This window comes from Sorghum bicolor, chromosome 3 (genome assembly GCF_000003195.3).
Source record: "Sorghum bicolor cultivar BTx623 chromosome 3, Sorghum_bicolor_NCBIv3, whole genome shotgun sequence".
Classification (NCBI taxonomy): domain Eukaryota; kingdom Viridiplantae; phylum Streptophyta; class Magnoliopsida; order Poales; family Poaceae; genus Sorghum; species Sorghum bicolor.
The window spans coordinates 67661061-67674341 of NC_012872.2; the positions used below are offsets into that span (position 1 = coordinate 67661061).

General features: G+C 43.2%; 1 protein-coding gene across 1 annotated transcript; it reads right to left on the reverse strand.

Annotated features, from left to right (window-relative positions):
* On the reverse strand, window positions 2301-12473 carry LOC8058921. The gene is made up of 3 exons (XM_002458732.2): window positions 11814-12473; window positions 3599-4311; window positions 2301-2816 (listed from the first exon to the last, which is right to left on the reverse strand). The coding sequence occupies exons 1-3, from the start codon at window positions 12252-12254 to the stop codon at window positions 2780-2782; spliced, it is 1191 nt and encodes a 396-aa protein (XP_002458777.1). The 5' UTR covers window positions 12255-12473; the 3' UTR covers window positions 2301-2779.

The window sequence follows — 13281 nt, forward strand, 5'->3', positions numbered from 1 at the left end:
CAGTGTCTTTTGGAACTAAACAAGGCGTAAACAATGCCCAGGCGAGTAGAGAGTACTGTATCGGCTGGCATGAAAATTACTACTCCTACGCCTGTCTGTCCTCCTACTTGTTGGATTGAAAACAACGGCTCATCAGGCTTCAGATGAGCGCGGCAGAGCAGGAACAGCAATGCAGCATGCCTCGAAGCTCGCGAGGAGTGGCAGGGATTAGGGCCCAGCAGACGAGAAAAAAACAATTTCTTTTCCTTGCCTCAAAGCTGGATAGGACTTTGGTAGTATTTGCATGGGATGGGAATCAAATCACCAGCACCAGCACCAGCAGGCAGCAGCAGCCCTGCCCAAAGCGCCCGGAGAAAGCAACGGGCTCCGCAGCTTTAATCGCGCGTCTTCCCTTTTTTCCAGCCACGGGGCAACCGGGCAACGACACGATCGTTGAGCCGTAGCGTAGTGTAGCCCGGCGCAGCGGACGTAGCCGTAGCCGTAGTACGTATACTACAAAGATGCCGCCGTCGCCCGTCGCGTACGTACAGGTAGGAGTAGTCAGGTACAGCGGCCCGGTCGCTGCAGAAACGCAGGCTCGACCACCGCACGCACGGGCGCCGCCGCCGCGGCGGTGGTGTGGCGAGGCGAGAGCTGAGAGCAGGCGGGGGGGTGGTGGGCTCGCATCTCGAGGAGGGAGAGGCACCTAATCGCTCGCATGATGACGGGGTTTATGATGATCAAAGACCGCTTTTGGCACCGGAGCATCATATTCAGACGCGATCGTGATCGCGATCGAAAACCCTTTCCGAATTCTTTGCCTAATCATTGCAGCCCCGCTTGGATCGCGGGGGCGCTGTCTGTCCCGGCGGCCGGAGCGCCCGCCGCCCGCTCCTCCTTCAAAGGCCAAAGCGCGATGGTCAGAGGCACGCGCGGAGGTGACGTGCTGTGGGCTGGCTTTCGGTCCGGAGAGCAACTGTGCTGTGGTCTCGTCAAAGCTTTAACGAACTTGCCAGACTGCAGATGTAGTAACGCGGCTAAGAATTTCACGTTGTCGACTTGTTTTATATACTTTTAGCCACGGTTTTTTAGACAAACAAACAGTGCCATCGTATCAAAAGTTTTACTATATGTTATTTTATAAGAATCAGTTTGTTTTTTTATAACAGGAAAAAAAATCGCATTCTAAAGGAGCGTTAGATACCAGTGTATCGCTTGTATAAGACTGCATTGCCCAGTAAAATCAAATATTGCATCCTGGAGGCAATCCAACTTATCTTTCCTTTAGCCTTTTTAGTTAAATTGGTGGGCTTGATTTGCAAATAAATTTGAAGCCTATTTTAGACATCAAAGAAGACAACAACGCACTGGTCATCACTGTTCATAAAAGCGCCATGCAGTACTGTTTGTCACTGTAGCACCGTATCTGCACCGTTGGCTGCAAAATCAGACGGCCACGGATGCCTATCTGGACCGCTGGCTGCAAATTCAGACGGCCACGGGTGCGTTCAGTCTGCATTCATTATCTCCGTCGAACACAGATCGTCTATTGTTTGGGTCATGTTTCCAATGTTTTCTACTCCCTCTATTCCAAATTACTGGAGTTTTATTTTTTCTGAATACATCACTTTTATTATGTATCTAGATATATTATATATCTAAATGTATAATAAAAGATATAACTATCTAGAAAAGTCAAAACATCTTGTAATTTGAAGTGAAGAAGGTATCATAAGAGCCATAGAGGCAGCTAAGGATTTCCTCACCTCCCCTACAATGTACGAATGTTTGTGGGTTAGATGATAATGCCACATCAAGGCATCAATCATCAATTCTTCTTTGCCCGAGTGCTGAAAGGCTAGATCAAAGGGCTTTTCTTTAGAGCCAACCAAATTATATGTAGGAAAAATAATTTATAAATTGACTACACAATATACCAGGCAGCACGTGCATCTTGCTGACCAGCAAAGAAACATGGAGTGCAGAAATCATTCCGCAGGAGGCAGATTCCGCTTCACAGGGAGAACTTTGAACCTTGTTTAGTTCCAAAAAATTTTAAAAAATCAATACTGTAGCACTTTCGTTTCTATTTAACAAATATTCTCCAATCATGAACTAACTAGGCTCAAAAGATTCGTCTCGTCAATTCCGACCAAACTGTGCAATTAGTTTTTGTTTTCGTCTAATACTCCATGCATGTGTCTAAAGATTCGATGTGATGGAAAATCTGAACAATTTTGCCAAAATTTTTTAGAACTAAACAAGACCTTGTAATGCCTCTGCATGATATCATTTACAGGGTCAACAAATTCAGCACAGCAAAAGCGAAAAGGTGCGACTTTTTTCAGTTTAGGAATAGGCAAAGGAAATAACATCTGGAAGATTCTGATGTACCAGCTGAACATAGATAACCAAACTAGAGTCAAACTGGAAGGTTTTGTCATGCCAAGAGCACAAGTCAACCAAATGCGGATGAGATAATGACTTGTTAAAAGCCTCAGTTTTTTTCCCCATCTGTTTTTTTACCATTTTCCTGTACAACGGAAAACAATTTGGCTCAGATGAGCTTGAAGTATTGATTTGCTTGCCTAGAGAGACGCACGGGGATGATTTAACACTCGATTTAGTTTCTGTTCACAGAGTTGGCTGAACCAAAGTGAATGGAGCCCTTAACCAAAAATGTGCAAAAATTAGACTTGCGATCACTCGGAGCAATGGTGCATCACTTGATGCAATGTGTCTCGGCATAAACTTGAACAAAAGGCATGCAAAGAAGCATGTCAGATTGTTGTCAGCACAATCATGGCACCTTCTTCAAATCCTGGACATCTTGAGTCCTGAAAAATTAAAACCTACCAAATCAGCAAAACTGAAAATCATTCTGACCAGAGTACCAATACTTAGGGGGTGTTTAGTTCCCCATAGAATTCAAAATGCAAAATGCCAACTACTTTGGAGTGATGAAATGCAAAATGCCAAAATTTTCAGGGTCATGTTTAGGCCTTGTTTAGTTCCGAAAAATTTTAGGAAATGGACACTGTAGCACTTTCGTTTGTATTTGACAAATATTGTCCAATCATGAACTAACTAGACTCAAAAGATTCGTCTCGTCAATTTCGACCAAACTGTGCAATTAGTTTTTATTTTCGTCTATATTTAATACTCCATGCATGCGTCTAAAGATTCGATGTGACGGGGAATGTGAAAAATTTTGCAAAATTTTCTGGGAAGTAAACAAGGCCTTAGTTCCATCCAAAATGCAGAATTTATTGTTGTCATGAAGCCTCTTGAGGCTCAATTTTGGGTTTTTTTGGCCTCTTGAGGCCAAAATCCAAAATGGAGAATAACTACCTTTTTGCCAAAAATTTTGTATGGTGTTTAGTTCCATTTTGCAAAATGATGGACCAAAACCCAAATTTTTTTGGAAAAAAATGGGAACTAAACACCCCCTTATGCAGGAAGTCGGTTAATTCTATTCCTAAAGAAATGCACAGTGGTAACTCAATCAGCGAGCATCCAAATATAGAAAGGAAGTTCAAACATATGCAGTTGATAATAACGGGATACTGCATTATTACACAACCATATGGAGTCATGAAATATAAAGGAAATCAGGTACCTCTGAAGAGAGCTGGATCCTTCAGGTTGATCTTCATCCTCCTCTTCCTCCACTTCATCTTCGTCACTATCAATTTCCAGAAGACTCAGTCTGCACTGACTCAACACTCTTCTCATCAGGAACACATTCAGGTAGTACTTTATCGAATCTATCCTGGGCTTTGAAGCAAAATTTTTCGACACAACGGCCCAATATGTCTTTTGATCCATAACAGGAACCAATTGCTCAAGTGCGTCAAACTTTAGCTGCTCATCGCGACTCCACAACTTAGAAACCTCCTCCCCCATAGAATCAAACTGCCACATTGTAAAAACTTGACCAAGTTCAGAGCGTAGCTGATCTCTTGCTTCATTTATGTGGAGCTGTCTGCAGAAGAAGGATCCTGGGAAGGGGCAACTACATGATCCGGGCCTTCCCTGCCCAACAGCTACAATGTCGGTTTTATAAACTTCACCCTCAGGAGGCCACATCCTAGTCCCTAACCACTTTGATGTCTCTGGATCACTCCTGTAACGTGAAAGCTCTTTCCCTGAAGGTTGCCCAGTCCAATCAGGTACCTCTGCCTGAAAGTGCTCACCTACTCCAATCTTTTTCCGTTGTGTGAGGAGCAATGATGCCATGAGTTTCATTCTCTTAGCTAGCCTCTCAGATTTCCTTGTTGGCATGTTCAAGCACCCTTTCTTTTTTTGTTTGTCCCAGTAGAGCTTCCTTTTCTGCAAAATGAAATTTTTCATCAGTCTACAAGGGTAAGAAAATGCAACTGCATCAAACATCTTGGGGCAAAATGCAAGCTGATACAAAAAATATGGGAACATAACCTTGTAAACAATTGGCATTAAAGGGAAGTGAGGAAATTTCAAGGCATTTTAAGCAGGGGGGTGCGCCAAAATGCAGGCTGCAGAAAAATTGAGTGCATAAGAGACCTGCTTGCCGAAGTATAGAACAGCAGCAAGCTCCCTGGTTTATTGTTGAAATTAGAAACCCTTCATGGGGCCTTCACAATGTCATAATCATTTCCAAAGAATCATCAAGTATTAAATAGTATCACTATGACTCAGGAGCATCCATTTCTACTGTGGGTATTAACAAATTCCAGCAAACTGTTTAAAATACAGAAGCCCAAGGATACATTGCGACAATGTATATCACTACCATTCTAGCATTGCTCATACCGCGAAAGACCAAATCATGCAAAGTCCAACAACTTCCACATATAAAACCAAGGACTCCTACTAAGAATGATGGGTTGCTTTCTCAAAATAACCAAATACTAACACTGTTACTTTCAGATTATACTTTATTGATTTCCATTCCAAAATGTAGATTGTTTTAGTTTTGTCCAAACTCCAAAGTCAAACTTCTCCAACTTTGACCAATGTTGCAAAGAATTATACCGACATCCACAACAATTAGTTTCATTTAATCCACCATGAAATATGCCTTTGTAACACAGTTATTTGGTACTGTAGATATTAATATATTTTCTATAAAAAAATGGTCAAAGTTAGAGAAGTTTGAATTAGGCAAAACAAAAAAAAATGACCTACATTTTGAAACAGAGGGATCATCACTTAAGACATTCAGTTAAGACAAACATAGTATTAGTATCTAAATACTATTCAATCCCAAAAACTATCACTAGCATCCCCACCTGCCCAGCAAAAACCAGCACGAGAATTCCTTATTTCCGTAAAAAACAATTTGGGTTCCCTTTTTTTCTCTGAAGGGAGATGGAAACACCTGCTACAAGTACAAGGAGAGCCTGCTCCCAAGCACACTCAACACACACCCATCTAAGGCAAAAAAAAGACACACCATGGACACCATATTTGCCATAAAAAAATTGAGTTCCATTATCTTCCATCAGTTTAAGTTCTTGTTCTTGTCATACCACTTCCATTACCTCCATCATGGAATCATAGTCAGATGATGTTGACCCAAGAAATGTTGTCAGATTTTTGTGCAAATACCAATGTTTTAAATGGCGAGTTAAGCTACTTAGGAGGAGCCTCCTCCAAAAGTTATAATAAGTTATTGCAAAAGCTATTTCATTTAGTAGTTTTACAGAAAACATGAAAATTCCTAACCAGTTATGCACGGAAACATGGGACTAAGGAAATTTTATGAACAAAAATATTCAAATATATGTCCAGTGCTCTAGAGAACATGACTACATGTCCATTATTTCAGTACTTCAATTGATTAGCATACTCATGGCTATCAACATTCACTTTCATACAGCATTCAACAAATAAACAACTCAATAATTTTTCAATAGTTCATTACATCATTTATCAACTAAAGAACAAAACGATGAAGCATTGAATAGCCATATAAAGTAAAGAATGAATACTTTCCTCCTTGGGACCTGGTGTACAGGATGACCTTGTAACATGAGGTTGCTGATCAACATCGGTGGAAATTGACCAATTCGGGTTCCTATAGCAGCAAGTCAGCATGTGCCAATTTTTTTTTCAGGCAACCATCAAGTTTGCTCCTTTGGAGAAAAGTTTGGAATTGTTTGTCTCCTCTAAAATGCAAATATTTTGTTTGGTTTACTCTCAATAACAGATGCTGGACTGCGGATCGCCCCGCCAAAAGAGGCCTCTCTCACCTTTGGCTTGCTCTCAACAACGGATGCTGGACTAGGGATCACCTCACCAAAAGAGGACTCCCTCACCCAGCACCCCTTCTGTGATCAGGCCAAAGAAAATATTCAACACATCCTCTTGTAGGTTTGGACTTTGATCTTACTGCATAGAGTTTTAATTTCTGCAGGTTTGGACTTTGATCTCCGAGAAATTAAAACTCTATGCAGTAAGACCTCCAGAATCTACTAGTAGCTTCTATGGCTGGTAGTGTCGTACCTTAAGAAGTGTTCCAAAGGAGATGCACAAAGGAGTTAATTCCCTGGTCATCCTTGTTGCTTGGGAGCTTTGGAAGCACTGAAACGCTTGTGTTTTTTAAGGAGCCTGCCCTGATGTTCAGACCCTCTTATACAATGTGACTAAGGAGGGCAGTTTGTGGTGCATGGCTTGGTGCTAGTGTGCTACGACCCTCCAGGAGCTCCTTATAAGGTCGCTATCCCCTGAGCTTTAGGGTTTAGGTAGATTGTGAAGGTCACAATCGCCTCCCTTGTTTTAAAGACTAGTAAGGCAGGGTGTGTATTGGGTTTTTGTAGGGGGGACCTCTTGACGCCTCCCCCACTTCTCCACACATTTTGTACGTCTTTTTTCATTCCTAATGAAATAAAACACAGTTCTCCTGTGTTGTTCAAGAAAAAAAAAATCCTCCATCAGGGTTAGCAGTGCTAAAAAAAATCACGGCTAAACCAAATAGTGTTTAGCAGGGCTAAAGCGTCCTTAGCTACAATAGTAAAACAATTGCCAATATCATTGCAGCATGCCCTCTGAAAAGCTAAAGCAGACTTTTACAATAGTCTACACCTTCACGGATGTGAAGTCCTCACAAGTTGTCCCAAGCAAAACAAAGCCACCACTAGCAGTCCACCACTACCAATGACGGATTTCATCACAAGACAACAAAACAGAACCGTTGTCTTGCTACAATGTCATACATCCATACATCCCTTTACACCCTAAACTGAGCTTTGTTATGATGGCTCCCAAAGGTTATGCTAAACGGCAGCATGTACCCCAGCAAATGCACGAGAAGCTAAGCAGCAGCTCAAGCAGCAGGAGGATCATCATCAATTCTCATTAGCTGTGCAGTTGCGTGTGCACTATGCATGCTGTTACTTCGTTTTGGGGTGCAAGGAGCAAGCAGAAACGGTAGAGTCAAAACCAAAGGTTGGCCCACCTGTTCTTGAGCCATTCTCACCCGACTTAGCTGTTTCCACCCGACTTAGACGTTTTTGCCTCTTGTGAGCTATGTGGCACACATTCACCATCCCACTTAGCCGTTTTCACCTCCTGTGAGCTATGTGGCACACGTTCGAAGGCATGAGTACTGAAATTGAATCTTGATGATGCTCGTCCAGCAGAAATAGGCATCTCAGAGCAGGGGGGCAGAGGCTTCCAGCAATCTACGAGCTTTGTCTCTTGCCTCTCACTTCTTTTTTTGGAAATGCCTCTCACTTTGATCTCCCAGCAACAAGCACCAAGTCCTTGACATGTGTTTTTTATTAGTTTTAACAGGTTTATACAACTACTTTTTTAGTATAATAAAATCATTATAATGTCCACGTGGAATGAACTTTGGATCTACAACTACTTTTTGCCCATCACAACATTAGCACCACTCTACTTTGCAAGTGTGTAGCCTTTTCCTCATTGTAATCTGAAGGATATGGGTATCACCCTCAAGCACAGGATATTAGAACTGGAATTTTTGCTTGTCCCTAAGTCCCTGACATAAGCCTGTCATACTGTTAAGGCTTGTCCTAATTCCTCTCTAATTTCACAGCCATTCTTCTGCAGCCTCCATGCCGCTTTAGTCTCCGCCTCCAAATCAAAGTTGGAAAGACATGGCAAAATGTTTCCCAACTTACCCTTTCACGTGTTCTTCACCAGATATATGCCATATGGGCCTGTTTGGTTGTCTACATTTTGTACATTTTTTATTGCCCGCAGAGGCTCTTATGCAGGCTGCACAGTACTCAAAGCAATCCCAATGCAGCATTGGCTGGTATGCCAGATTTGGCCATATTAGGCAATGCAGATTTTGCAATAGCCCATGGGGAAATGAAATATTCTCACCTACCTAACACTACTAGAAACATGAGGTCTCTACTAGAACATGGAGGTGAGTACATACAACAGAATGCAAGCAATCAAATACAATTTTACTAAATGCAACTTGCCTGTGCGGCACAACCGCACAACCAAACGCCAAGACATTGTATACACTTATGCTGGTTTGAGTTGTGTCGCATAAGGTCTAATGCAGGTTAAGATTAATACAGGCAACTAATCACACGCATACTGACAGGATATAAACGCCACACATGATCATATGAACATGACAAGAACATCCAGAAAGATAGGAGACAGTATGCTTGGTAAATGTTATTGGGAAAACAACATTGTTCTTATTTCGATAAACAAAAAACAGCCTATGTACAAATGGCTTCACATCAGCATTAAAAACTTCAGGATACATGCCTTCGGGAAAGTTGGACATGCAAGATATTTACGCCTTAGTTGCACATGCATTTAACCATGTTCCGCTTCAGTTTGCTAATCTGCCGGTTTATCTATTTTTCGTACAAAGGGTATACCAGAAGAAAAAAAAAGCTTGGATGGTAAAAAAAATGCTCGATGTCATTGGCATCATAAAAAAAATTATCTTCCAAAGCTAATTTTTAAAAAGTGTGCCTATATTTGTGTATAGCCATTCTTTTCAGGACAAGTAGTATTAAACTTATCAACTAAAAAAACTAAAAAAACTGATCGCCCTGTCAGGTATCTTCCAAAACAGTTATATCGTGTCAGCCATGAATAACAATGAAAACGAAAAGCCTTTAGGGTCCAAGCAAGTTAGAGTAGACGAAAGCCTGGGTCAAGGCTCAAACACATGGATTGATTTTCATACAACTCTATCCAGGAAAAGTTTTTTGGGTATACTTCATTCTCTCAAGTCTCTTTACTACCTCTTCTCATGTCAAGTTTGACATCCTGGTGTGATAAAAAAAATAAAAGTTTGGCCTATTATGTCTCTTCCTACATTATCAACACACCTAGGATGACACTATGCACCGGTGCCTAGGAACAACCAGTAATGCATGTAACTAATTTTCCAGCAAGTGTGTAGTACCACTTAGCGGGGTTATTAGGACTTGGGTCTCTTTATTGGGTGGGACACCAATCCATGTACCTTTACCAATTAACCAATTTCAAGCTAGCTTGTAGCAGTAGCAACTACTTCTTGCTGTCTGAAGCATTAGGCAGAGGATGTTAAGCCAGAAATTTTCCGTTATCCAAAAGAAGTGCCACTGCCATGTGGGAATATAGCCATGTTTGGCACAGCTTATTCCCAGTTTTCTCCAAGATATGCAGAAGTTGTGTCAGAGGGAAAGATTACATGACATCAATAAGCAGAGAATTGACTAAGCAAAACGAGCAAATTCTGCTTTTTACAAACTCTGCAAAATAAGTGGATTCAGGACAATCACAACTTCACAAGAAGTTACAAATAGGGACAAGTCACATGTTAGTGCCATAGGATAGCGGCATGCCATAGGGGTACTCCGGCATGGAGCGCGGCAGCGCAGGCGGTTGGCACTCCACTTCCGAAATGCACATTGAGAGACAGGCGAATTGGGTGGCCATGTCGCTCATCTGCTGCGAGACATCGGACACCATCTTCGTCAATTGTTTGAGTGCTTGAGGAAGGATGGCGGCTGACCCTGGCACGACAGATCACCCTCTGATACCAAGTTGTAAGTGCCTAGAGATCGAAGGGAGTAGCTGTGGGAGATTTCTGATTGGCACTTCCACGGACTCCGTCGCGCGGGCACCGTCAGACTATCACGAAAGAAAGAGAGCACTAGGGCGGCACAGGGGGCAACAACTGTGTTGTCCTGCTTAACATCTCCTCATCCAAGTCTGGGTTCTAATACAAGATTAGGCACACGCACGCACACACCGAAACACCTTAATCCTCATGTTCCTGGTTCGGTCGTTGCTGAGATCATGGGTGCACCCATGTCTCCAGGCGCAGTGCCCCACTTCTTCCTTCTGCTGTAGGTTAGGCCGGTCATAACATCGCACCATGACAACACAAATGATGGCTCTTAGAGCATCACCAAAAACTCCTTAAAAAAAACTTGCCAAATCATTATTTATACCAAGTGGCAAAAATGAGTAGGGAGGCAATTTGTCACAACATAAATTTGCTCGCTATTCCCAACCTCGTTCGCACGCCGCCAGCCAGCCACCTCCACCCCCCCCCCCCCCCCAAACCGGCCGCTGCCACCCCCCAAGCTGGGCCTCCACAGCCAACCACAAGAGCAGCCAGGGACAAAGAAAACCGCGTGAAGGGTGGAAAAGATAGTCGTCAGGTGAGGATACAGAGCACAGAAAGCTTGCACACATGTGAGGAGTGGGGAGATTTACCATTCATGTATCTTTAGGGAGTTCAGATACAAAACTGTTGAAGGGCCTTTTGCCAAAAATAAATCTTGTTTTAAGCTCTTAGGTCCTGTTTTTTTTCCTTGCAAGCTGAAACAGATAGGTCCCAGATTACAACAACACACAGACCACATTTTTACTATCTCTGGCCATAATTAGATGGCGTTTTGGACAGCAAAAAACACTAATTACAATACAAGTCAGATTTGCTGTCCAAAACATACTATAATTAGGACCAGAGGGAGTACAATCCGTCATCTAATTATGACCAGAGGGAGTACAATCCAACAGTCTGCTGTCCTTAGAGCAAGTATTATAATACAGCCAGTTGCTGGCTGTAAGATTTCTTTATAGCCTTCTTGCAGCCCACTCATATAATGGTTAGCTCATCACCATTAATACATGGCCCACTTGTCTGTCTCACACATTTTCTTGGTTTTTGTGTCTGAGTCGGCTGTAAGCTTACAGCCCGCTTTTACTCTCTCTCCTCTTCTCTCTCCTCCACCTCAGCATTCAGCTGGCTTACAGCCTGCTATAATACTTGCTCTTAGCAGCCATGCTCCCACAAGAGAATTGCGGGAACATAAATGTTCCAGAATCCGGGACGTGGGCGTTCCCATGGATCATGTTCCATGTTTTCGGCTGCTAAGAGTCTGCTTTTCCTCCCTGCGCGCTAACTGCTAATTGTGACAATATGCAAGCTGCAATCCACAGCCCGCAGGCTGAAACAAACAGGGCGTTATAAGCTTTGATGGCTTGACCCTGGCTAAGATACTAATATGGTCCTAGTCAGGGTTCCCCCTCCCAGACTGGAACTGTCTGCTCCAGCACTGGTTGTCAAAAGTACATGATTCCTATGCAGTGACAGTGATCCTACCCACTCGCGACACCTGGCATTACCATCCTGGCATCCTCCGAGCTGCATCCCCGGAAGCCAAATCAAATAGTACGGCATAGAACAAACGGATGTGACAAATCTTAGATGCCCCTTGTCCAATCCATACCGATCAGTCCCACAAACAGAGCAAAGCAAGCAACAGGCTACCGAAAACAACGTTTCCTAGGAATTGGCAACAGAAAACAATTCAACAAAATAGGAGAGTTTTGTGCTCAAACGAACTAACCTTGTAGAAGCTGGGAAGCTCTTCTGCGTCCTCCACGTCCTCCAATCTAAGGTAGCGAGCGCGCCGCAAGGCCAGCACGTGCCGCTTCCTCGGCCTGTGCTCTGATGGCGCCGGAAGGGGAGCCACGGGATCCGCTGCGAGCTCCCGCATCCACCGCACTAGCACCCCCAGATCCCCACCCACGACGCCGCCTTTGCCGCCTCCCGCGCCGCGCAGCACGCTTCCCCCGTCGGCGAGCGCCTCGAACCGCTGCCGCGGCTCTCCGCCGCCATGCGCCTCTGCAGGCAGCGGGGCGAGAACAGCCGAGGGAGAGGAGGACAACGAGGAGGAGGAGGAGGAGGAGGCGCCGCCGCCGGCGATGCGTGGCTGGTCACCGCAGTGGCCGCCGCCTAGGGTGCCGAAGGGGTCGTCGCGGAGCTGGTGCTGGTACATCCCCACCATCGAGGCGAGGACCCAGCCGACGGAGGCAACCGCGGCCGCGCGGCCGGTTGCTGGTGGGGTCGCCGGCCGCGCGCTGCTCGCTGCTCCCGCCTCCGCGCCGCGCTTGATAGCTGTAAATTGTAATTTCGGAACCGAATGTTCTTGGGCTAGCGAGTTGAACGATGTGCCGATGTGATTCGTGGGGGGCGGCGAGGGTAAGAGTATGGGCCCATCTGTCAGTTAGCGGAACCGTTTGCTCACACGAAATTGTTTCTAAACAATCATGATTTAGCGCGTCATTTTAGCATGGGCGTCAGAATTTGGGAAGAAAAAACTGTACTAGTACCACGCTGGAACTCGCTGACACATTAATTTTCACAAATTGTTTTTTTTGTTTAGGTCTGATTTTTTTTGCGCTATATACTGTAGCACTTTTGTTTTTATTTGAAAATTATTGTTCAATTATGAGCTAACTTGACTCAAAAGATCATCTTGTGATTTACAAGCAAAATGTACAATTAGTTTTTATTTTCATCTATATTTAATACTTTATGTATATGTCACAAAATTTAATGTAATAAGAAAAGTTTTTGATTTTTTGGGTGAACTAAACCAGGCCTGGTCTAGTTTTTTACATTTGCAACAGAAGCAACTAGGTGCATTTACTTTGAGGGGTTTTTTTTTTGTGACAACAGCATTTACTTGAGTTCAAGCAACGGTGACCAGCTGCTCGCATCAATGCTCACTCGTTAGTCGGTACACGCCCAAAAAAAAAAGCTTATAATAACTGTATTTTAGTGCAACCAAAATAATTGTTATTTTAATTTTTTATATCACAAGTTTAATTAGATTTATAAAAACACATGCAATATTTGTATCTCTAAAAAAATTATTAAAAAACTAGATTTAAAGGTTTTTCCGATGATACTAACTATGTATCATAAGTATTAATATTTTTAATATATATTTCATTAAACTTATTTCTCGAGAAGCGAGAACTATAGTTATTTTAAGATAGAGGAAATAAATTACAATACCGTTATGGGCT

What these genes read in the sequence shown, in the direction of transcription:
- LOC8058921 (XM_002458732.2), bottom strand. Translation starts at nt 12,254, where the DNA reads ATGGTGGGGATGTACCAGCACCAGCTCCGCGACGACCCCTTCGGCACC. An exon ending in AGCTTCCCAGCTTCTACAAG is followed by an intron (nt 4,312 to 11,813) that starts GTTAGTTCGTTT and finishes TTCATTTTGCAG; the next exon opens with AAAAGGAAGCTCTACTGGGA. An exon ending in GGATCCAGCTCTCTTCAGAG is followed by an intron (nt 2,817 to 3,598) that starts GTACCTGATTTC and finishes TTAATTTTTCAG; the next exon opens with GACTCAAGATGTCCAGGATT.